The sequence below is a fragment of the Notechis scutatus genome, chromosome 3 (assembly GCF_049901735.1).
Source record: "Notechis scutatus isolate UNSWTSFEM ecotype Mainland chromosome 3, rNotScu1.2, whole genome shotgun sequence".
NCBI lineage: Eukaryota > Metazoa > Chordata > Lepidosauria > Squamata > Elapidae > Notechis > Notechis scutatus.
In genome coordinates, this window is record NC_142011.1 from 194,257,404 (window position 1) to 194,281,649 (window position 24,246).

Sequence of the window (24,246 nt, forward strand, 5' to 3'; positions counted from 1 at the left end):
CTGGAGAACCGTTAGCAGAAATTTTGAGTAGTTTGGAGAGCCGGCAAACACCACCCTTGACTGGCCCTGCCCCATTTATTCTCTGCCTCCCAAGTCCCAGTAGATTGGTTGGGTCTTCTTTTGTTGCAGGAGAATGGAGCTGGAAAGCAGGTTAGTGAGTTGGGGAGGGAATGGGATTTTGCAGTATCCTTCCCCTGCCGCCAAGTCATGCCCACCAAGCTACACCACGCCCACCAAACCATGCCCACAGAACTGGTAGTAAAAATTTTTTAATTCCACCATTGGTCTAAACATTCAGAAGAGATGCTGAGTTGAAATTTGATCTGAGGAGTCCTCCTTGGTGCACTCTGAGCTTGTGTGTTTTCTTGTAGACGTTTCATTTTCCAAACTAGGTAACATCATCAGTCTAATCTGATGGTGTTACCTAGTTTGGGTACTAGTCTGATCATTAGAACTGTTGATGTTACCTAGTTTGGGTAATACAGCATCTGCAAGAAAACAAGCAAGATCAGAGAGCACCAAGGACTCCTCATGTCAATCCTGAGCTACAAATATTCTCCTTTATTAGTGAAATTTGATCATCTTGGAAATAACTCAACTCTCTCCTCCTAATATAGCTCCATCCCGAGTTCTTTCTTTTAAAATTCTGCCAGTTAGTCCAGATTTTGCTTTAATTTCAGTTCAACCTGACTTTATCTTCTCCAGTCGCAATATTCTGCATTAGTGTGCCATATAGATAAACCTACACAAGAAACATATAGGAGCTGTTGTTAGTATGGAATTCTGTCTGAAAACATGCTTGTTGTGTTGCTTTTTTCCAGTTGAAATACTGACTACTGAAGTTACTACTATTACTACAGAAAGTACTACTACTACTCAGCCTACAACAGCAGGTACAAAATGTATTTTAAAAAATGAACACAAATGTAAGTCAAGAAGTGATTCATTAACATTACTCAGACCAAGGGGGTTACGATGACTCAGTGGTTAAAGATGCTGAGATTGTCAGCCTGGAAAGCTGCCAGTCTTGGTTTGAGACCTGGACGCCATGCGATGGGGTGAGCTCCCATGCCTTGCCCCAGCTCTTGCCCACCTAACAATTTGAAAGCATGCAAATGTGAGTAGATCAATAGGTACCACTTAAGAGCCGTGGTTGTGCAGTGGTTAGAATGCAGCACTGCAGGCTACTTCTGCTGACTGCCAGCTGCCTGCAGTTCAGCAGTTCAAATCTCACCAGACTCAAGGTTGTCTCAGACTTCCATCCTTCCGAGGTCAGTAAAATGAGGAGCCAAATTGTTGGGGGCAATATGCTGACTCTATAAACCGCTTAGAGAGGGCTGTAAAGCACTTGTGAAGCAGCAAATAAGTATAATTGCTATTGCTACCACTTTGGTGGGAAAGCAACCATATTCCATGTGCCTTGGCATATAGTAATGCTGGACACATGACTATGGAACAGTCTTTAGACCAGGGGTCTCCAACCTTGGCAACTTTAAGACTTGTGGACTTCAACTCCCATAATTCCTCAGCCAGCAAAGCTGGCTGAGGAATTATGGGAGTTGAAGTCCACAAGTCTTAAAGTTGCCAAGGTTGGAGACCCCTGCTTTAGACAATGCTGGCTCCCTTGTCTAAGAAACGGAGATGAGTACCACCCTCTACAGTTGGACATAACTGGACAGGGGAAACCTTTACCTTTACTCTGAGCAAAGATGCTTAGAATTCTTAGAATGATTGTATTTTATGATTTGCTGTAAAATAGTTCACTGGAGTGTGGAAGAAATGTTAGTATCCTTTGATATCCAGACTGGATGCTTCAAAAGATTTAAAGCTGTGTAAAGTGCCTGTTGCTCTTCTAGTCTTTCGGACAGGAATAAAAAATCTCATGGTCGAAGATGAAACTACCTCAAGTTTGAAAGTCAAATGGGACATTACGGACCTCAGTGTTTCCCAGTTCAGGGTGACATATATGAAGGCTGACGGTGGTCATGGGGAGGAAACGGTAAGGATGATGGCCTGACAGAGAACTGGTTTGAAAGCTTAGCTTGGATTTTTAAAGAGTTATTCGTAACTTGGAATCAAAGGGAACATTCTCCACATGATAAGTATCAATTGCCTACATAATATAAGCCTCAGTTTGCTAGTATCATTTACTTATCTGTGTAAAATGATATATTCCACCAATATTGAATGCATTTTGCAATTTCATAAGCCAAAAACTAACTAGGACCCTGGGCTTACAATTTAAAAACAATAGGAATATATAGTGAGTCCTCAATTTACAACTGTAATTGGGGTCAGAGTTTTCATTGCTAAGTTAGGTGGTTCTTAAGTGAATCACACCTGATTTGACCACTTTTTTTTTTTTGCCATGGTGATTGAGCAAATTACTGCAGTTATTAAATGAATTTTAATTGAATCTGGCTTTCCTGTGTTGGCTTTGCTTGTAGGAAACTAGCTTGGAAAGTCCCAAATGAGAAGCACATGACATCGTAAATACATGCTAGTTGCCAAGTGCTCAAATTCTGATCACGTGGCTGTGGGGATGCTGCAATAGTCATAGGTGGGAGAACCAGTCGGAAGTCACTTTTCCAATACCTTTCAAACAGTTGCTAAATAAATCCCAAGTTGCCTTAACAGGGATACAATCAAGATCAAGGGAGGTACTAATACCACTCTATAAAGCCTTAGTAAGACCGCACCTAGAGTACTGCATCCAGTTTTGGTCACCACATTATAAAAAAGATGTTGAGGCTCTAGAAAAAGTGCAGAGAAGAACAACCAAGATGATTAGGGGACTGGAGGCTAAAACATACAGTGAACGGTTGCAAGTACTCAGCATGGCTAGTCTAGTGAAGAGAAGGACTAGGGGAGACATGATAGCAGGTCCCAATATTTGAGGGGCTGCCACAGAGAGGAAAGGGTCAAGCTATTTTCTAAAGCACCTGTAGGCCAGACAAGGAATAATGGATGGAAAAGGAACAAAGAGAGATTTAACCTGGAAATAAGGAGAAACTTTCTGACAGTGAGAACAATCAACCAATGGAACAGCTGGCCTTCGGAAGTTGTAGTAGCTTCATCATTGGAAGCCTTCAAGAAGACACTGGACTGCCATCTGTCAGAAACGGTGTAGTGTCTGCTTGGATGGGGTGTTGGACTAGATGACCTACAAGTTCCCTTCCAACTGTCTGTTAATCTGTTAAATCTGTTAAATGTTTGTGCAGTAAATTGAGGACTATTTGTAATAAAGAGGGTGGGGACATGTTGTGTTGGCAAATATCAAAGGGTTGATATGAAAAGTTGAGCAGGACTTTTCCTCTGCTAGATTCTAAATGGACAATGAGGTGGTATCTTGTGCCATTTGGTGAACACAAAGTTCAACAAACCCCTTTTCTTCTTGCAAGCAGGAGGTGGGGGATTCTCCATTCACATGGAGAGCATGGTAGGTTAACATTTGCTGTGCTCATAGACCTGACCCAATTTTGCATCCCCATCATGGTTCTCCAAAAATCTTGCACTTGAAGATGAGTGGACTTCAACTTCCAGGATTCCCAGTTTGCAGCCCCATCGTGGCCAAGGTTGTCAGTAATGAATATGATTGCATAACATTATGCCTACCAATTCTGGGTCGTTTAGGGGTGAGGTTTAATGGGTTAAACTCATAATCCATGGCTTTAAGAAGAGATCTGAAAAAAAGAGGGACTTGTTTTGAAATAGGGACAGCGAGGATAGAAAAAATGTTCGTGGCTTAGAGGAGAAATCATTATGAACGAAGAGTCCTGTCTGCTTTCATCTGTTGATTTAATACTTCGCAAATGGTTGCTATCCACCTTGAGAATCTCTCTGATGGAGACATGAAATAAATAGATGAAAGCATTTCAGGCCGCTGGGCATGAGAAAGCTGGAAGGAAATTACAACGAGGAACAAGGACTGAAAGATTTACAGATTACTATGGACCATAAAATGATTTGAATTCTGGCCAAGCTGTTGATTCAATCTTCTCAGCCTGCCATTTCTGTCTTATAGCAGCTTCACTGGTCCCTCCCTTATTTTCTGGACACAATTCAAAAAGGTTACACATGGGAAGCCCTCTTACAACTGTTTGAAAGAAGCAGTGTTTCATCGGAACCTGCCCAGTTTCACAATCTGGGAGAGAGGCCTTTTTCTCAGCTCCACCTCCATTATTTGATCCCAAGAAGAAAAGTTGGTTTTTCTTGGTGGCTATGTGAAATCTTTGGATTTTGGGGGGCATAGGAGACAGGTTAAAGTCAAGTCAAATCTCTAGGAAGTATGTTTGATAAATAAATGACCTAGGAAGTCATTGCATAAAGTGAATTTTTCTCTCCTCCGATGAACATCAGGATAATTTCATAGCATGCTTTCATTGCAGTCTGTTTTCCTCTCAACATAATTACTTGTGAATGGGGGAGGGAGGGATGTGTTATATTCACTGCTCAGAAGATAAGAAACTTATGGAAATAAGTGGAGTGGCCCAGATATGCAAAATACGTGTTAACATCTCTGCTCATAATCATGAAAGCCTTTGACAGTTAGACATTTCCTTGGAGTAGCTACTTTTCTCAGTGGATTTTCATCCATTTTGTAATAGCTAAAGAGGATTTCTCTAGTTTTTCTTCCCTTCCCCTGTTGTCTTTTTGCTTTCCTTCTCACCATCCAGCTTTCCGACTTTCTTTGTCCTTCTCTTCCTGCACAGCTACTTCTTTTACTTTTCTTTCTGCATCCTTTCTATGTCTTCTTCCATTTTGTGTTTTGGTTGGTCAAAGGAAGGGGAACATTTTGCGGGGGCATCATGCTTATGAGTTTCTTTGTATAAGAGCAGTTTGTAGTATATTCTATGAGAGAGAATAATTTTATGTGAATGATTTTTATACTAAGAGCCATGGTGGCACAAAGGTTAGATTGCAGAATTGCAGACTAACTCAGCTCACTGCCAGGAGTTCGATCCTCACCGGCTCAAAGTTGACTTCCACTCTTCTGAAGTCGGTAAAATGCAGACCCAGATTCTGACTCTGTAAACTGCTTAGAGAGGGCTGTAAAGCACTATGAAGCGGTATATAAGTGGTATATAAGTCTAAGTTCTAATGCTAAGTGCTATTGCTATATGTGCAGTGGAGAATCTATTCATTTTCAAAGGGAGTCCTGGACTTATGACCAAGAATCCTGGTCCTAAGTCATTTCAGTCATAAGTTGAGGCACCACATGAACAGACCCAACTTTCTACCATTTTTTATGGCAGTTGTTAAGCAAACCTCATTGTTGTAAATACGAATCCACTCTCCCATACGGGCTTTTTGAACAACTATTCTCATGAACGGAATTTCTGACCTGGATCACAGATTGGCAATGCATAACTCTTTCTTTTTAGTCTCCAGAAGTTTCTTTGAGTAATATTACTGAAAATGGATGGTCCAAATTTTCATTTTCATATCGACTGGACCCTAAATAATTGTACAACTGAAATCATACACACAACCTTCTACAATGCTATTACAAATCTAGGTCTTGAACAACTAGTAACCAACAACACTAGACTAAACAACTGCCTCGATCTCATCTTCTGCAATAGTTTGAATTTAATTTACGGAATACAAACCAAAGAACCCTTTTCCAGTAGTGACCACAATATGATTGACTTTTGCCTCAACATACGTCCACACAAAAATCACAACAATGATGTCATCCCTAATTGTAACTTCAAAAAAGGCAACTATGAACTTATAGATAACGATCTCTCATCCCTCGATTGGCAATCTCTATTCACTGGATGCAATACTGTTGAAGACCATTACAACATTTTTTACTTGAAGTCAAAAGAGTCATCAAACTATATGTTCCAACAACAACTCCAAAAACAAAACAAAAAAGCAGATTACCCATATCAATAAGGAAACTTCAATCCAAAAAGAGATCACTCTGGCGGAAAAACAAATCTGGTCACGTTGCTAATTTCAAAACCGATACAAAAATTTATGCCACCAGATAAAGACCGAATGCACCAATTATCACATTAAACAAGAGGAAAACCTTCTAAGCACCAATTCCACCCGTGCTTTTTACAATTTTGTAAACAACAAACTAAAAGACTCAAGGTCCATCCCTCCTTGATAGGACCTGATGGTAAAGACTGCAGCGACGACACCATTAAAGCCAACATCTTTAACACATTCTTCGGCTCAGTGTTTGTAAACAGTAATGGATCATGCCCAATGTTTCCTAGCCGTACCACAGATAACAACAATGATCTAATACATATCGATTTTACAGTAGACAACGTTGAAAAAGCACTACGCAATCTAAAACCATCTCTATCTATTGGACCGGATGGAATATGTGCCTACTTCTTAAAAAAGCTATCCACTGCCATAGCCAAACCTCTAAGCATAATCTTTGAAAAATCTTTCAGGACCAGCTCCTTGCCTAACCTATGGTTACAAGCCACAGTCATCCCTATCTTCAAAAAGGGAGACCCAAGCCTAGTTGAAAATTACAGACCAATCTCCTTATGCTGCGTCACCTGTAAAGTCATGGAATCAATTATTAACCAATCCATCATCCTCCATTTAGAGACAAACAACCTACTCTCCAATAAACAATTTGGTTTCAGAAAAAACTATCCTGTAATCTGCAACTCTTACACTGCAAAAACATATGGACTACACAACTCGACCAGGGCAAAGCAATAGACGCAATCTACATAGACTTCTGTAAAGCCTTTGATTCAGTGGTACACGACAAACTACTCCTAAAAATAAAATCTTATGGTATCTCTGGACAACTGAATAACTGGATAGAAGCATTCCTGTCAAACAGACAACAAATGGTCAAAATCGGGAACGCCCTATCAAATCCAGTACCTGTCAATAGTGGTGTTCCCAAGGCAGTGTTCTAGGACCAACTCTCTTCATAATCTACATAAACGACCTTTGTGATCATATCAAGAGCAATTGCGTTCTCTTCGCTGATGATGTAAAGCTGTTCAATACCACAGACAATACTACTACCCTACAAAAAGACCTAGACTATGTATCTGAATGGTCTAACATATGGCAACTTCAAATCTCAACAAATAAATGCTCTGTCTTACATATTGGTAAAAAAAATCAGAAAATAAAATACAAGCTGAATAGTCAAGATCTTGTTGATGACCCAAGCTCTGTAAAGGACCTGGGAATACTCACCTCTAATGATCTAAGTGCTAGAGCCCACTGCAACTACATAGCCAAAAAGGCATTAAGAGTTGTTAACCTAATCCTACGTTGCTTTTCTCTGGTAATATCTCACTACTAACCAGAGCATACAAAACATTTGCTAGACCAATACTCGAATACAGTTCATCAGTCTGGAATCCTTATTACGTATGTGATATTAACACAATTGAGAAAGTCCAGAAGTATTTCACAAGAAGAGTTCTCCACTCTTCTACTCGTTGTAGAATACCTTATGCCACCAGACTCGAAATTCTAAAACTAGAAAACCTTGAATAACGCCGTCTTCGGTCAGACTTAAGCATGGTATATAAAATCATACATTGCAATGTCCTACCTGTCAATGAATACTTCAGCATTAACCATAACAACACAAGAGCACACAACAGATACAAACTCAAAGTAAACCGCACCAAACTTGATTGCAGGAAATACGACTTCAGCAATAGAGTGGTCAATGTCTGGAATACTCTACCCGACTCTGTAGTCTCTTCCCCAAACCCCAAAAACTTTAACCTTAGACTGTCTACTATTGACCTCACCCCTTTCCTAAGAGGTCTGTAGGGGGCGTGCATAAGCGCACCAACGTGCCTACCGTCCCTGTCCTATTGTTTCTCTTATTCTATTATTTTTCTTATATGTACCCATTTCATATATTCACAACTATGTATACACTTGTACTTATTATCTTGTAAACAATTGACAAATCAAATAAATAAATAAAATAAATAAAATAAATTTTCCTGAGGCAGGAAGCACATTAAAAAACAATAGCAGAAATCCAAGCTTAACAGATTTTGAAATGAGAAGATCCCTCCTCCCACCCAAGGTCTGTCATGCAATCTTAGGGGAAACATCATCCACTATTGGCATGATTTTCCTATCACACTGTGAACCTTAAGCTTCTCCAAAGTGTTAACTGCCATGTTTATGACTGAGATAAAAAAAGGTGCTAACTACTCTCTAGATTCAGGTCCAAAACCATTTGTAGTAAAGCAAGAAGTACATCAGCATCTAAGATGATATGGAAAGTGCTGGCTGGATTTTGGCTAGCTATTGATTTTTAAGCCATTTTTAGCTCTTTGAAGGAGGTTAAGGAATATCACATGTGACTGTGAAAGAAAGAAAGAAACAAAAAGAAAAGTTCTGGTCAGAATTTTATTGCGTCGATTAATTGATATCACTCATGCAAATGATTGGTAACATGGAATGTGATCACAGTAAAAGCCAGAATTGTTCAGCATCTCAACATCTTAGCAGAGTTTGACAAAGCTCAACGTTTCAAAAAGCTGAATCTGTATTCATCCACAAATTCTGCCCTTGACATAGCAAACTGATATGTTTCAGCTGACCTCCCAAGAAGGTAATCTTCGTTGGAAGTCTTAATTCAGTATTTCTCAACTTTGGCAATTTTAAAGACATGGGGACTTCAACTCCCAGAATTCTCCAGCCAGCAAGCTTTTAGTTATCTTTTCAGCGATGCCTTGTTTCATATATATTTATATATATTCTTAAGAATGCTAAACCCACAAATGGGGAAAAATGTATGCATCCTTGTATCTGAAAATCTAGATCTTTATCTCATTACCAGGATATGATGGGTAGCACATAAATATAATAAATAAATAAACTTTGGAAATTATGGCATATCAAGTTCTGAAAAACTCACATATAACAAAATACACAGATGTATGCTTGAACACAAAGTTGTTTTGTGTTCTCTGCACGTTTCTTGTTTTTTTATTACAGTCAAGCCTGAAAGATATTGTACGATACAGTTGTAATATTTGTTTTTAAATATTTCTTCCCTCCAGGTTACAGTCCCTGCGAGACAAAACAATTTGCTTCTTCAACCTTTGCTCTCAGATACTGAATACAAAATTATGGTCACCCCAATCTATGCTGATGGAGAAGGAGTCAGTTTGTCAGCTCCAGGAAAAACTTGTGAGTACAAAGTTGTGAAGGCTCAAATATAAGCAAGTGCTTGTATTTAATTAAGCTGTTTCTCTGAGATGTTTTGAGAAAAAAAATATAACTTATAATGTGCTTTTTCTCCCCTTAGTGCCTCTTTCTCCTCCACAAAATCTGAAAGTCTCTGATGAATGGTATAATCGATTAAGGATTAGCTGGGATGCGCCTCGATCTCCCACGATGGGGTATAGGATTGTATATAAACCTGTGAATAGTGAGTGCTTCAAATATTTGCCTGCCTGCTTTATTTATGCATTTATGTATCTCAGTTATACTTTGTGTAAATAATGTTCCTTCCCAATTCTCACCAAATTATTCTTCTGTACACAGATAAGATACAAGATAAATTTTCTTCTTGTAATGGAGGAAAAAGCTGCTGGAATAGGGGATTTTTGAGGGTGTAGAAAAACAATCAAAAACGAAAATAATAATTTATTAAACTTATATGCTGCCCAATTCTCAATGATTCTGGCAACTCACATCAATCCAAGAAATTACAATAAAATAAATAAAACACAAAAACTCTCAAGCATGATGGAGCAAGGGGTCTCCCTCACCCTCAGCAAAAGCTGGGGAGAAGAGCCAGCTTTTCACATCTCTCCTAAACAAAGAAATATTTAACAAATATTTTTCTTTTTTCCTGAACTTCAGAGATTAGAGCCTGTAAAACAAACAAATGATTTGTGAATAAACATGAAAGACCCAGTTCGTTGTAATGGTTAAATGCTGGCCTAGAAACCAGGAGAACTGTGAGTTCTAGTACTGCCTTAAGCATGAAAGCTGGCTGAGGGACTTTAGGCCAACCACCAGGAGACTGTGAGTCCTAGTTCTGTTTTAGGCATAAAGCCAGCTGGATAACTTTGGGCCGATTACCGGGAGACTGCGAGTTTAGTCCTGCCTTGGGCATGGAAGCCAGCTGGGTGATCTTGGGCCAGTCATTTTCTCTCCGCCCAACCCACCTCACAGGGTTGTTGTTGTGGAAAAATAGCGGAAGGAAAGATAATTGTGTGAGTTCACTGCTGTGAGTTATTTATATAGCAATAAAGGCAGGATAAAAACACAATAAATATTAAATAAATAGATAAATAATTTATTTATCAGATTTATTTATTGTGTCATTATAATAGGCCTCTTGCTAGGTATTCTTGCTTTCAAATTAAGGATCACTTTAGTGAATCAGAAAGTAATAATGGAACTTCCCAGAATCGTTAACCTAAACGCAGTGCTGTGGGGGAAAAATAAACCATGTTCATCAGATCCCTCTCTTGTTTCTTCCAGTTCCTGGACCAGCACTTGAAACCTTTGTGGGTGATGACGTCAACACCATCCTTATCTTGAATTTGCTTAGTGGAACAGAGTATAATGTTAAAGTATTTGCTTCTTACCCTACAGGATTTAGTGAAGCCTTAGCAAGTGTTGCCAAAACACGTAAGAAACTTGGCTTTTTTTACCCCCCCCCCCCCCACGGATTATATTTCACTGATTACTTTAGCATTTGTTTTAGTAAGGAGTCATAATCTGGGTATGACACAAATAATGAGGGTCTCTCTTGGATATTTTTCATTTGGAACAGAAAGTGGAAGATCACCTTTTAAAAATCAGATCCATTTTAATGCACCTCTTTTTGATTTCTAAGAAGTGGTCAGTTCCATTCTTTGGAATAGTTTGGAAAACTTGTACCAATATGGATATTTGAAACCTGGTAAATGTTATCTCCCTTTTCCTAACTTTCCTGGTTAAGCATGTTGTGCAAAATTGTCTAAATTGTGATCAGCAAGGAATCCGCGATCTATAAAGAGAAGAGTAATGAGACCAACGTATGATTCTGAGGTTCCTTTCTCTAAAACCTTTGAAGCCCTTCAGATGTTATGCCTCAACTTCCCCTTGTCATGTCTCCTGTTTCTCATTATTGGTGTTAGGGTGAAATTTTATTTCTGCAGTCTGATGAAAAAGAGTATGTTCTTCTCATGTATTTCAGGGGAAAATAAAATGTTCATGAAATTCTCATAACTTGAGTCTGATGTTTGCGTGACCAGGTGACCAAGAAGTGTTAGGGTACAGTAGTCCACAGTGTTTCAGGTTTCTCACAATTTAAAAATGAGGTCACTTCTCCTGCAGATTCTTTCAGACCAGGAGGTGTGGACAGCAAGGGAGTCTTTGGAATGATGAAAAGATCTGTAATATGAAACCCCAACACTATCTCCAACTATCAGCTTTGTTCAATGCATCATTGATGCAATGTGATAGAAGGACAAAACCTTCTTCTACTCCAGAGGTGGAAAACATTTCAGAATCTGCAAGGCAGATTTTGGCATAACATTGGTGTTCTATATTAACATACTCATAATCCTGAAATCTGATTGGTCCACCAATACAGCTTGCTGATTGGCCCGTTTACCCTATTCTGATTGGACTGTATTTATTACCTTACGATTGGTCCGTCTGGACGGTGGGAGATTCAAGGAGCCATCATTGGCCGCTAGCCGCGAGCAGCCGTCATAAAAGAGGCTGCCGCGGCTCCACAGTTAGAACAGATTTTAGGAACTAAATAAATGAGCTGAAAGTCACACTGGTCTCGAGTCTCTTTTCCCCGATCTAACAATTACAAGTTCACCTCTTGCTTATAAGAGGAATTCCACGAAGCAAGAACTATGGTTCCTCTGATATCCAAATCATGACAAAATAAGCCTTTTTCCTGTCTGATGGAATTGATAAAAAAGCACGAATAATATTGCATTTGTATTTTTCGTTGCAGTGTATTTGGGTGTGACAAACTTAGGAGCTTATCAAACCCGAATGACAAGCTTATGTGCCCAATGGCAGCCCCACAGACACGCAACTGCTTACAGAATTGTAATAGAATCTCTTACTGGTAAGTCAATATATTATGCATATGTCGCTCAACTATTAAGGTGCTCCTGTTGACCAGGAATCTAATTGTCGATGTCACCATTGCCTCTGCAGGCCTTCAAGGTCATGAAAAGTCCCTCAGGAAGCACCCAGTGTCCCTGAGGTGACAATAAATATCCTTGAAGGACCTCCAAGGGTGGCTATTTCTGTACTTCTTTATCTTATGTAGAGTGTGCCCGTTTGCTTGTGTGTGTGTGCCAGTCTTTCTGGGTGAAGGAGTGAACAATATAGGAAACATATAAATATGAGTGTCGAAGTGGGTTCAGTGTTCCCTCTTACTATGAAGGGGTCCATCTTTATTCAGCTGAATAAACACATAAAGCTCATTGAGGCAAATACTTGGACTCTGTCTTTATTTACACTGAGCCACACCTGAAACCGGCAAAACACTCCCTATTCGACATGAGAAGACATTCAGGTAAGAGTCTCCCCTTATCTGAAAGGCAAGAGTTATGTGATTAAAAGCTCTGAACTATTGAAACTGCCCTCTTAAAAGACTAAATAATCTATTCTGGTAGCAATCTGAAGTCTTCAGTGTGGCAGAAGTCTGACATTTCTATCATGAGACCCAAATGTACCTGAGGACATCTCCTTTGGAGCTTAGTAGTCTTGCTAAATAGAGTCCTTCTTCTTTTAATTAAAAGTGAATATGTGAGAAGTTGGTGTTTTTCAAACATAAAAATGACGATGACCAATGCTAGGTGGTTTATAAGGCTATTCGATTTTCATGCCTATTGTAGCAGCCATTTTGTAAAATGGCAAGCCACCATGGCCACCATTTTACATGCTCACTGTTTACTTTTAAAATCCCAAACATGCTCACCTGTCACAACAGTCTGAAGTAACTTACTTTAGTTGTAAAGCATCAGGGAGATGATCTTGAAGAAAATAGGCAAGGACTATTGTACAAGCAAAGAGGGATGAAGCATTCCTTAAGCCGTGGAAAACCAGATAGTGTTTAGGAGAGAATCAGGCTAACTTCTCTTTGATTCACTGGGATAGGAGAAGAGAAAAACATACTCAGCCTTGCAAGATTCTGTTTCTTCATATGGACTACTAAAAGGCTGACAATAGTAGGTTAGAGTTGTGTATTCATGAAGAAATATCAGAAACAAGAATAATTCATGTTCATATACATAGTCCTCCTCCCTGTAGGAAATCACAGTTCAAAATATACTTGTGTTTAGGGTGTTGTTCTTTACTCTGCTGTGTATTTTAGAAAATGACAATAAAGTCCTGATCGTTTAATGTTCTCTATTTTCAGATGGGGCAATTGAAGAAGAACCATTAGGTTGGGGGGCATCTAGGCATTGTTTCTTTCAACTCTATCCTGACACAAAATACAATATCAGCATTTATTCACAAATTCAAGAATTAGAAGGGCCTGCCATCAGTATAATAGAGGCAACACGTAAGTGGATTGTTTCTTATATAATGTTGATGAATGTTCATGTATGAGATGTCAGAAGTAAACAGAGATTCCATCTTCCTATCTAATTTTCTGATTTTTTTCCTATAGTTTATTTTGATATACATAGCATCAGAGACTTTAGAATTAGGAGCTTCATGAAATAAGATTAATATCTATGTTAGTTTGAATTTTTAGGAGTCACATTTCAGATTCTTGTTCAAACATTGAAGGAAACACTTGTGATTAGCAGGTGGTATGGTCAGGTCTGGTATCATTAGTGGAAATCTATTTTTCTGCATCTGATTGGTCAATAGACTATATATTAGCTCCATTACCTGGGGATTTTGAACTTGAGGAAGGACTTCAGATCTTTATAAGTGGGATCTTGGTAGCTGTGCTTAGGACAATGGTTTTTTTTCAAACTTTATTCTTGATCTCCAAACATCTCAGTAAGGCACATACAGTATATCAACTACCATTGCTTCATCATTGTTTCTAATTTTTCTTTTCTCCATTTTCAGTGCCCTACCCAACTGAGCCACCACCAACTCCTTCAACCACCACTCCACAGCCTACAATTCCTCCAGCAAAGGAAGGTAATCTTTCTGCAAAGAGAATACTAAAAGTTTTTTTTAAAAAAATATTATTTAACCATAGTATGGTAGTCCTTGAATTTCGACCACAATTGGAACTGGAACTTGATCAGTGAATTGGTGTTTCTTTTTCTTTTTTTATTTCAAAGTACTTTGTGTATTTTTGTAGTTTGCAAAGCTGCAAAGGCTGACCTGGTTTTTTTGGTGGATGGATCTTGGAGTATTGGAGATGCAAATTTCAACAAAATAATTGGCTTTCTATATAGCACTGTTGGTGCTCTTGACAAGATTGGTCCTGATGGAACTCAGGTGAGCAAGAGAGAAGATTCATTGAGTATATGAACATTTTGAAGTTGTATATGAAATGTCTTCAGTTGTATCAAATTATAGTCACCTTGAGTAAACTGTGGTTGGGGTACCAAAAGAATTAAGGGGAGGGGTTCACATTCCTGATCCAACACAATCCAAAGACTCTTTCTCCATAGTTTTCAAACTCTATTTTTTCATCAGGGTTAATCAAGATCTAGATGAGGGGTCTCCAAACTTGACAGTTTTAATACTTGTGAATTTCAGCTCCCAGAATTCCTCAGCTAGCCATGGGAATTATTGGAGTTGAAGTCCACAAGTGTTAAAGTTGCCAAGTTTGGAGATCTAGTTGAAAAAGTATCCTTTTGTCTGTTCTAAATCTCCACCAAATTATTTGCATGACCCTAATGTTTTGAGAGAGAGGAAAAATTTTCATACTTTCTTTAGTTTGATAACCAGCCCTCTTCTTCTGAAATACCCTTCTTGTTTCATGCTCCTTCCCATATCTGACTTATAGGCTGGGTTTTTTAAAAAAAGAAAGTAAAGTCCTCTTGCTAAAACTATGTACAAAAATGATTATTAAGGCATCTTTCTTATTCAGGTGGCAATAGGCCAGTTCAGTGATGATACAAGGACAGAATTTAAATTGAATGCCTACAGAAGCAAAGAAACTCTACTAGATGCCATTCAGCACATTGCCTACAAAGGGGGAAACACCAAAACAGGTGGGTTGAATGGCTGGAAGAGTTGTAGGAGAAGAGATTGAGTTTACAAAGTTGAGTTCATTAAAACTTTTCTTAGACAACCAATAGTGGTTTAACATTACATGATAATTTTTCCTTCCTTCCTTCCTTCCTTCCTTCCTTCCTTCCTTCCTTCCTTCCTTCCTTCCTTCCTTCCTTCCTTCCTTCCTTCCTTCCTTCCTTCCTTCCTTCCTTCCTTCCTTCTTCTTTCCTTCTTTCCTTCCTTCCTTCCTTCCTTCCTTCCTTCCTTCCTTCCTTCCTTCCTTCCTTCCTTCCTTCCTTCCTTCCTTCCTTCCTTCCTTCCTTCCTTCCTTCCTTCCTTCCTTTCCTTCCTTCCTTCCTTCCTTCCTTCCTTCTTTCCTTCCTTCCTTCCTTCCTTCCTTCCTTCCTTCCTTCCTTCCTTCCTTCCTTCCTTCCTTCCTTCCTTCCTTCCTTCCTTCCCAGGCAGAGCAATTAAACACGCACAGCAGATCTTATTTACTTTGGAGTCTGGGACCAGGAAGGGGATCCCAAAAGTTTTAGTAGTGATCACAGATGGACGATCTCAAGATGATGTGAACCAAGTTTCCAGAGAGATGCAACTAGATGGTAAGAATTCATTTTCTTAGAAAACCTTCACAATGTCATCAGTTTGATACAAATGTGCCTGGCCTTCCATGGTAAATAAATAGATTACTCTGTTAACGTATTTTGTGAACTTAGCCAGTTATAGTTTATTCAATAAATCATGATTGAGCAAATAATGGTGTAATATATATGTGATCCCCAATTTTTTGCATATCTGTTAGCTAATTGGACACTTACATGCCACACATCTATGGCATGTTTCTTAGAAGCAAGCCTTCCTGAGAATTAGCTTCCAAATTAGTGTTTACAATCGCATTCTTCAACCTGGTGGACCCAAGTTTAGTTGGGGCTATAACTCCTGTAATTTCACTCCTAAAATACTCCACTTTACAACAGTGGTATGCTGGCAGGGCAAATATTAGTGTTAGATCATGTGTTATTGAGAGAATAAGGGAAATATGCTTCTTTATCCATTTGACTCAGGCATGGGTCATTTCTGTTCCTAAAATAAATTTGGCCAGCCAAAGGAAATAGGATGCCAAAACCAATCCTTTTCTGAATATGCAGAAAGAATAAACAGATGGTGTTGATAAGAGCAAGGAGGTTATTTATGTCCTGTTCTGGTCCTTGGAGAAAACTACGTTTGGCTCAAGAAGTAGCTAGAACAATCTTCTCCAATCTTCCCTCTGTATGTATTGAGCTATAAATACACATCATTCTCTGAGATCAGGGATGTCTAGGGTTGGCTGGGGAATTCTGGGGGGGTTGAAGTCCACAAGTCTTAAAATTGCCAAGATTGGACACCTATGTCTTAGAGGAATTATCTAGTCTTAACACATTTGGAAGAGATAGGCTGAGGAAGCCTCAACTAGATTAATAAAAATATATTCAACTTTTATTTATATATTTACCAATTGACTGATCCCAGAAATGTTTCCTTCTTCCTTCCTCCCTCCCTCCCTCCCTCCCTCCCTCCCTCCCTCCCTCCCTCCCTCCTTCCTTCCTTCCTTCCTTCCCCTCCTCCCTCCCTCCCTCCCTCCCTCCCTCCCTCCCTCCCTCCCTCCTTCCCTCCCTCCTTCCTTCCTTCCTTCCTTCCTTCCTTCCTTCCTTCCTTCCTTCCTTCCTTCCTTCCCCAGGGTTCAGTATATTTGCCATTGGAGTAGCAGATGCTGATTATGCAGAACTGGTTAACATTGGCAGCAAGCCGAGCGACAGACATGTGTTCTTTGTGGATGACTTTGATGCCTTCAAGAAGATTGAAGATGAACTGATCACTTTTGTCTGTGAAACAGCCTCCGCAAGTTAGCAGTTGTTTCTTTACTTCTTCCTGCCTATTGCCCCAAATATTTTTAAAAATGCGTTTTGCTAACTTGATCTTCAGAATGATGGTGTACAGCATCCTGTTTCTCTTCGTGTTTACTTAGAAGTCAGTCCCATTAAGTTTAATGTTTTCTCCCAGATAAGTGTGCACTTAATGGTGGCATTAGAGAAGAGTGTGTTGCATTTATAGGCAATTTGGATGGTGCTCAAAATAGCTAATAACAATTTCAAATGTACTACTATAATTAAGTCAATTAAGAACATACAACATATAGAAAAACACTGGTCCCATCATTTAAAAACTACTTCTCCAAGTTGGATAGACTACTTCTATCTATGGTAAGATGAAACCCATAGAGGGGTGTGCATAAGCACACAATCGTGCCTACCATCCCTGTCCTATTGTCCCCAATTATTAGTTCCTATTTCTTGTATTTAAACTTAAGTTTATTCTTGTTTTTGTTATATTGTAAGCTTTTGACAAATAAATAAATAAAATAAAAATAAATAAAAATAAATGCCCTTAAAAAGACTTAGGAGGACAGAATTGCCTGGAATACGTTTGACAATGATGATGGTCAATTTGTAAGTAAAAAAGAGAATAATTTTAAAAACTGAGCAATTTTAGAAAAAAGCAAATGTAACGAAGGCATCCTGATTCATTTTGGTGTGGGTATGTATGTAATATTAGCTTTATTATTTTGGTTATAATATAATAACAAACCGTGTTTGTATTTGTCATGTCTGTACACTACTTAATACCCAGCATTCACTCTTCTGTTTCTACCATATATTGCAGTAATAAAGTATCCAATATAATATAGATAGTCCTTGATTCACGATCAGTCACTTAGAAACTGTTTGAAGATATGAACCCCCTCCCCCCCAAAAGCTACTTATAATCCAATTCCAGACTTCTGATGACTGCACAAACACCGGTGGTCAGATAGATTCAGTTGGGGCCCTTGGCAACTGGATTATCTTTATGGCCATTTGCAGCATTCTGTGGTTGTATGACCAAGATTTATGACATATTTTCCTGGTTTCCAGCCTTTTAAAGCCAGTTTCCAGCAAAAATGCCCAAAGGAATACTGATTTGCTCAACCACCATTTGTTCACTTAATGATTGCCATGCTCATTTAGTGACCAATGTTCACTTAATGGCTGCCACAAAAAAAGCCATAAAATCAAATTTGGTTACATGAGTATCTCAACTTATGACCCTCACAATTTATAATGGAAATTCTGGGTTCCATTACAGTTGTAAGTGGAGGACTAACTTGTAATGGCTACAATTCATATAGCAGTGTCATCATGAGCTATTGAATGCCAAAGGGAGTAACAATGCAGTGATTGTTTGTCTGTCTCAACTGTACAAAATAAAGACATGTCTGCTAGTTTTCAAACATCTGCTTCCCCTCAAACTGCAGCCACACAGCAGTGATGGCTTTGTTTGTGAAGCTTTCCAAATGTGGACTGGATTTTCAAAATAGATGGAGAAATTCCATTGATCACAACAAAGACAACATTGCTGTGTTTATTTCAGTAAGTAAAGAATCAATAGCCCCAAGATCTTTCTAAAGTTTATAGGAAATACTATAGTGCGAGAAACATGGCAAAAGGAATGCTTGATTGATTTCTGACACTTAAAAATGCTGTGTTTACAGGCCACATTCTGAAGCTTTGTCATGTTTTGATTTCTTGGTGTTGATGCAGTTTTTCATAAAAATTTAATACATTTGGCATTATGAATATTTCTTCTGAGAGATAATTTGTTTTCTTCCTTTTTACAGCTTGTCCATTGGTGTATAAAGATGGCAATAGTTTAGCAGGTATGTTGTTATTAAACAAATACATTTTTCATGTGACAAGTAATGAGTGAATAATGTAATATGTACATAGTTTATTTCTTTGCAATAGTTACAGCTTAGAGATGTTAGCTATGGAGAGGGATTCATCTAATATTCCATGTTAATTATGAGATATTTGAGTGGTTTTTATTATTGTGTTAGTTGTTTTGTCCTGGAGTGTGTTGCATGCTTTTAACTGTTTTACTGTTTTTGGATTTTGTAAGCCACCCAGAGTCCACTGGAATGGCTATAACACATGTAAATAATTAATAATAATAATACATTCTACATGGTGCCTTCACTGCACCATAAACGGGGTAAGGAAATATTTGGAGGCCAGTGTTGAAAGAAAGAAGAAGCATTTAAGCAAAATTAACGTGGACTCTGGGATTTTGCAAAGATTATAAATACATGCCAATTGCCAAATGTTTGAATTTTGATCAGGTAACCATGGGGATACTGCAATGGTTGTAAGTGTGAAAAATGGTCATAAGTCACTTTTTTCAGTGCCATTGTAATTTTGAATGGTCACTAAACAACTGGCTGTAAATGTAGGAATACCTGTACCGTCTTTCCTTAATTAGCTTCTACTTCCTATACAATGGAAATTGAAAGCATACGGCCATGTTTTGTTAGTTGTGCAATTATCAAGTAATTGTCAGAAATTGTAAGAATTTGCAGTGCCTGAGTTGCTAAACTCTTCATTACATAACTCATATTTAACTTCCCATTCTGATTAAGAAATAGAAATGACACACATATCCCTCTGTTTTGGTTTCCAGGATTTAAAATGATGGAGATGTTTGGCTTGGTTGACAAAGAGTTTGCATCTGTGGAAGGAGTGTCTATGGAACCTGGAACGTTTAATGCCTACCACTGTTATGGACTGCATAAGGATGCTTTGGTCTCTCAGCCAACCAAGTACGTACTGAAGATAAAGCTATTGTCAGGCGCAAAGAATCAGGATAATCCATCAAGTTCAAGCACAGAAGGTTTATATCCAAGAACAGGGATCTCCCAATGTGGCAACTGGTGGACTTCAGCTCTCAGAATTCTTTAGCCAGCATGGAAGTTCACAAATCTTAAAGTTGCCAAGTTTGAAGAGCCTTGCACAAGAATTTATGATCAGACGTTAGGGACAATCTGTAATATTATAGTTGTAGGCAACTATTAAAAAAAAAGAACTTATGCAATCTAACAATGTAATATCAATGTAATTTTTGCATCTAGGAATGGGAGTTCGATTATTTTGAAGTTACGGTGATTTATTTATTTAATTTTATTTAATTTAGAAACCATCCACCTTGCTCAGAGGGACCTCTGTGCAATTACATATATGCAAAGACAGAATATGAATATGTGGGCATGTGCATGTGTTTTTTGCACGCAGCCTTGCGCACAGATTACATTGCGCATATCGCTAAAATTGTATCAAGTAACAAAACTATCTTGCAATTTTTGTACATGATGACAATTGTTTTGCATTTTAAAAAAACAACTAAAACAACAAGCAAAAAAAGCTTTTGGCTTAAAAGTTTCCCTGATAAAGAAGTATTGCCTAGGGAAAAGGATAATGGGGGGGAAAGAAACAGCATCTGGAAATTCTCCCCCAGACATTTCCTTCTTTCCTGAAAGATTTCTCACTAATTTGTCTTGAAAGAATTCCAAGCAGAAATCTGATGGATGCCTCTCAGCTTAATTTGCAAAGTTGAGTCAGTAGTTGCAATGAGATACAGCACTAAATCAAAGTTTAGTGTTACATCTGTAGTCCAGATGTCTCTTACTTCTCTTCTACTGTGACTTCTAGAAGGCAATCAGAAACATTTGCTTCAACCTTCAGTATCACCCCAGTACAGTCATCATACTCGTCAGTTGACTGCTTCAAAACTCATCAAATTTGATATTCAATGTGTTTTGAAGCAGAAATTTTGTCTTTTTCCTGGTAGTCGATGTGCAAGGAAGAACTTGCTGGTACCGGCTGCTTCGTGACTTGCTATTTCTTCAGGCCAAAATAGCAGGTCACGTAGTAAATCATGTGGTTTTTCTCGGTACCTGTCGGTTTTAGTATTTACACATCTTCCGGAACAAATTACCGAGGAGGACTGAGGTACCACTCATTTCATCTGAATGAGTGTAAATCAGTCTGGACAAAAACAAAACAAAACGTGGTTAGAAGTGAGCATGTTCAAGACATAAGCCAATTTAAACTCTCCATAGTTTTTCCTATTCAGATTAAACAAGAAATAGCAGTTAACTGAGAACACCAGTGAAGGGTTTAAATCCATTGTATATGAATACTATGTGTATAAGCTGCATACACAGATGGAACCCAATCTACAAACATAATGGAGATTGCCAATTAGAGTTGTAAGTTGTGACGGTCATAAAGTCATATAATTGACAACTGATTTTATGACCTTTTGTTGTATCTGTTGTTAAGTGAGTGCTATGGTTGTTAGGCAAACCCATTGTTTGCTACAGAGCATTTTGCCAAAAATCCGGAAGTAAATACAGGTTTTCAGCAAAAAAAAAAGTGAATTGTGGTCACACAACTGTAAATGCGGGCTGGTTGTCAAGCATTGAAAATATGGTTACATGACTACAGGGGAGGAGCAGCCATCAGAACTTCAGAACTGAGTCATAAGTATCTTTTGGGGAGAAACTTATATTTTCAAACATTTGCTAAGCAACCAATCATACTGTATGCATAGTTTTGGAGCCAAGGAGTAATATGATATATGTTCTTTCAGAAATGATCAAATCTTAAGCTTGTAAGTTGTTGTTGATGATGATGTTATCCGTTTGGTTGAGTCTACGAGCCAGGTCTCTCCACATCTTCCAATCTTGCACTAGTTCTTTGAGTTTTTCTATGCCTCGGCTGGTGTCAACTTTGATGGTGTCCAGCCATCGTGTTCTTTGGCTGCCTGTTTCCTTTTGCTGTTAACTCTTCCAAACATAATTCCTTTCTCCAGTGAATTCCCCCGCAGGACATGGTCAAAGTAAGTGAGATGCAGTTTTGTGATTTTGCCTTCTAGTGACATGTCTGGAGTCCAGTACTTCATTCTTATCACCCTCACTGTGTTAATTCCATATAAGGCAACAAATTGACAATTTCTTATCCACTATGTAGTTCCAACATAGATGGACTAGATCAGTGTTTTGGAACCTTGGCAACTTTAAGATGGGTGGACTTCACTTCCCAGAATTCTCCAGCCAGCACGCTTTAAGATGAATGGACTTTACCCTCCAGAATTCCTAACCCAGCATGCTTTAAGATGGGTGGGCTTCAATTCCCAAAATTCCCTAGCCAATCTGTTTTAAGATGGGTGGACTTCAACATCCAGAATTCCTGACCCAGCATGCTTTAAGATGGGTGGGCTTCAATTCCCAAAATTCCCTAGCCAATCTGTTTTAAGATGGGTGGACTTCAACATCCAGAATTCCTGACCCAGCATGCTTTAAGATGGGTGGGCTTCAATTCCCAAAATTCCCTAGCCAATCTGTTTTAAGATTGGTGGACTTCAACATCCAAAATTCCTGACCCAGCATGCTTTAAGATGGGTGGACTTCAATTCCCAGAATTCTCTAGCCAATCTGTTTTAAGATGGGTGGACTTCACCTCCCAGAATTCCCCAGCCATCATGCTTTAAAATGCATGGACACTGCTGGCTGGGGAATTCTGGGAATTGAAGTCCACATATCTTAAAGTTGCCAAAATTGAGAAACACTGGATTAAATATCTAATGTTGCTGGAGGTTGAAGCTGAGACAATCACTAAGAAGTAGCTGGCCTAAAATCACAGGGAGGGGCACCATTTAATGTGGCTACTTAAGACAAGAGAAACCTAAGGGGGTGGCCTTCATCTCATCTGTAGAGAAGCTCCAGAGAGAACTAAGGCTGAAGTTTCAGCTGTAGTAGATAGATAGATTTCTGGCAAGGATCCAGACTGAAATTGGAACTTGATAGGCTTGTCTTCACCAGAAAATTTCTAATTTAAACTTCAAAGCCAAGTCATAATTGTTTGACTGTAGTTGAATAACTACCTAGATCTGTTGAGTATCAACATTTAATTGTACATTAAGCTCTAGTAGGTGGTTTATTTTGAAAGCACTAGGAAGTGGCCATTACTTATCTAGCAGTTGTACAAAGCCTTCTCTGTGTAAAAGCCAGAAACTAGACCTTGTGATTCAATTTTATTGCTTTCCAATAAAGCTATTTTATCTGGAATGAAGGTGGATGTTGAGCTATTTCACCATTGCAAATCCCCACTCGTGGAATATGCAACGGGACCCAGAAGAAGTTCTGCTACTATACGTATCTTGCACCCTTAGTTTGGATAAGAATAGGAGAGATTTGCACTGCATTTAGGCAGCACTGGGTAATGCTGTAGAGTTGTTATTTCCCTGTAATTGCAGAGTAATGATGATGTTATCCATTCGGTCTAGGTCAACTCTTATGACTCTAGGGGCCAGTTCTCTCCACACCTTCCGATCTTGAATTAGTTCTTTGAGTTGTTCTAGTCCAAGGGTCTTCAAACTTGGCAAGTTTAAGACTTGTGGACTTCAACTCCCAGAATTCCTGAGCTAACGTGATTGGAGGAGGGATTCTGGGAGTTGAAGTCCACAAGTCTTAAAGCTGTCAAGTTTGAAGACCCCTGTTCTAGTCTCTGGCTGGTGTGAGCTTTGATGGTGTCCAATCATTGTGTGCTTTGGCAGCCTGTTTTCCTTTTACTGCTAACTCTTCCAGCTTAATTGCTTTCTCCAGTGAAATTGCAGAGTGTTCTGTACGGTCATTACCATTCTTGTAGACCCGCACAGCGATTGGCCAAGACGCACGGCGAGCTCATTGGCCGAGCGAGCCACACTGATTGGCCCGCCGCGAATCCCCCGCGATTGGTGGAAACTAATTGCGGGAAATTCAAAGTGGTGTCATTGGCCGCGGCCGCCGCGGCCAGAGAATAAAAGCCGCCGCTTTTCCCTTCGGAACCCGAGCCGATCTCGGGACTAATAAATGAGCTGAACTGAGTCACTGGTCCCCGAGTCTCCTTCATTGCGCCGGACACGACACAGAGTGCAAAGGCAAACGATAAAACCACTGCAGAAGTCAAGGGATTTATGGATAAATCACCAAATCCAACAGCATGGCCTTCCTTTCCCCTTAAATTTGGAAAGTTGTATATATTGAGCAGTTTAGTTTCATATCTGGTACAGGTAGTCCTTGACTTACCGTGGTGGCGCAGTGGTTAGAATGCAGTACTGCAGGCTACTTCTGCTGACTGCTGGTTGCCAGCAATTTGGCAGTTCGAATCTTACCAGGCTCGAGGTTGACTCAGCCTTCCATCCTTCCGAGGT

The 24,246-nt window shown here is 39.1% G+C and overlaps 1 protein-coding gene across 2 annotated transcripts in view; it reads left to right on the forward strand.

The window, feature by feature from the left end:
• Positions 1-24,246, forward strand: part of COL14A1 (collagen type XIV alpha 1 chain) — a 137,441-nt gene that overhangs the window by 51,710 nt on the left and 61,485 nt on the right. For both annotated transcript variants that reach the window (XM_087962145.1, XM_087962144.1), the window contains exons 17-30: positions 822-893; positions 1,857-1,999; positions 9,039-9,168; positions 9,287-9,409; positions 10,474-10,623; positions 11,951-12,067; positions 13,370-13,516; positions 14,038-14,112; positions 14,279-14,418; positions 15,017-15,140; positions 15,603-15,746; positions 16,862-17,026; positions 18,839-18,877; positions 19,678-19,816. In XM_087962145.1, coding sequence (XP_087818271.1) covers positions 822-893; positions 1,857-1,999; positions 9,039-9,168; positions 9,287-9,409; positions 10,474-10,623; positions 11,951-12,067; positions 13,370-13,516; positions 14,038-14,112; positions 14,279-14,418; positions 15,017-15,140; positions 15,603-15,746; positions 16,862-17,026; positions 18,839-18,877; positions 19,678-19,816 — 1,708 coding nt within the window. The remainder of the gene's footprint in view (positions 1-821; positions 894-1,856; positions 2,000-9,038; positions 9,169-9,286; positions 9,410-10,473; positions 10,624-11,950; positions 12,068-13,369; positions 13,517-14,037; positions 14,113-14,278; positions 14,419-15,016; positions 15,141-15,602; positions 15,747-16,861; positions 17,027-18,838; positions 18,878-19,677; positions 19,817-24,246) is intronic.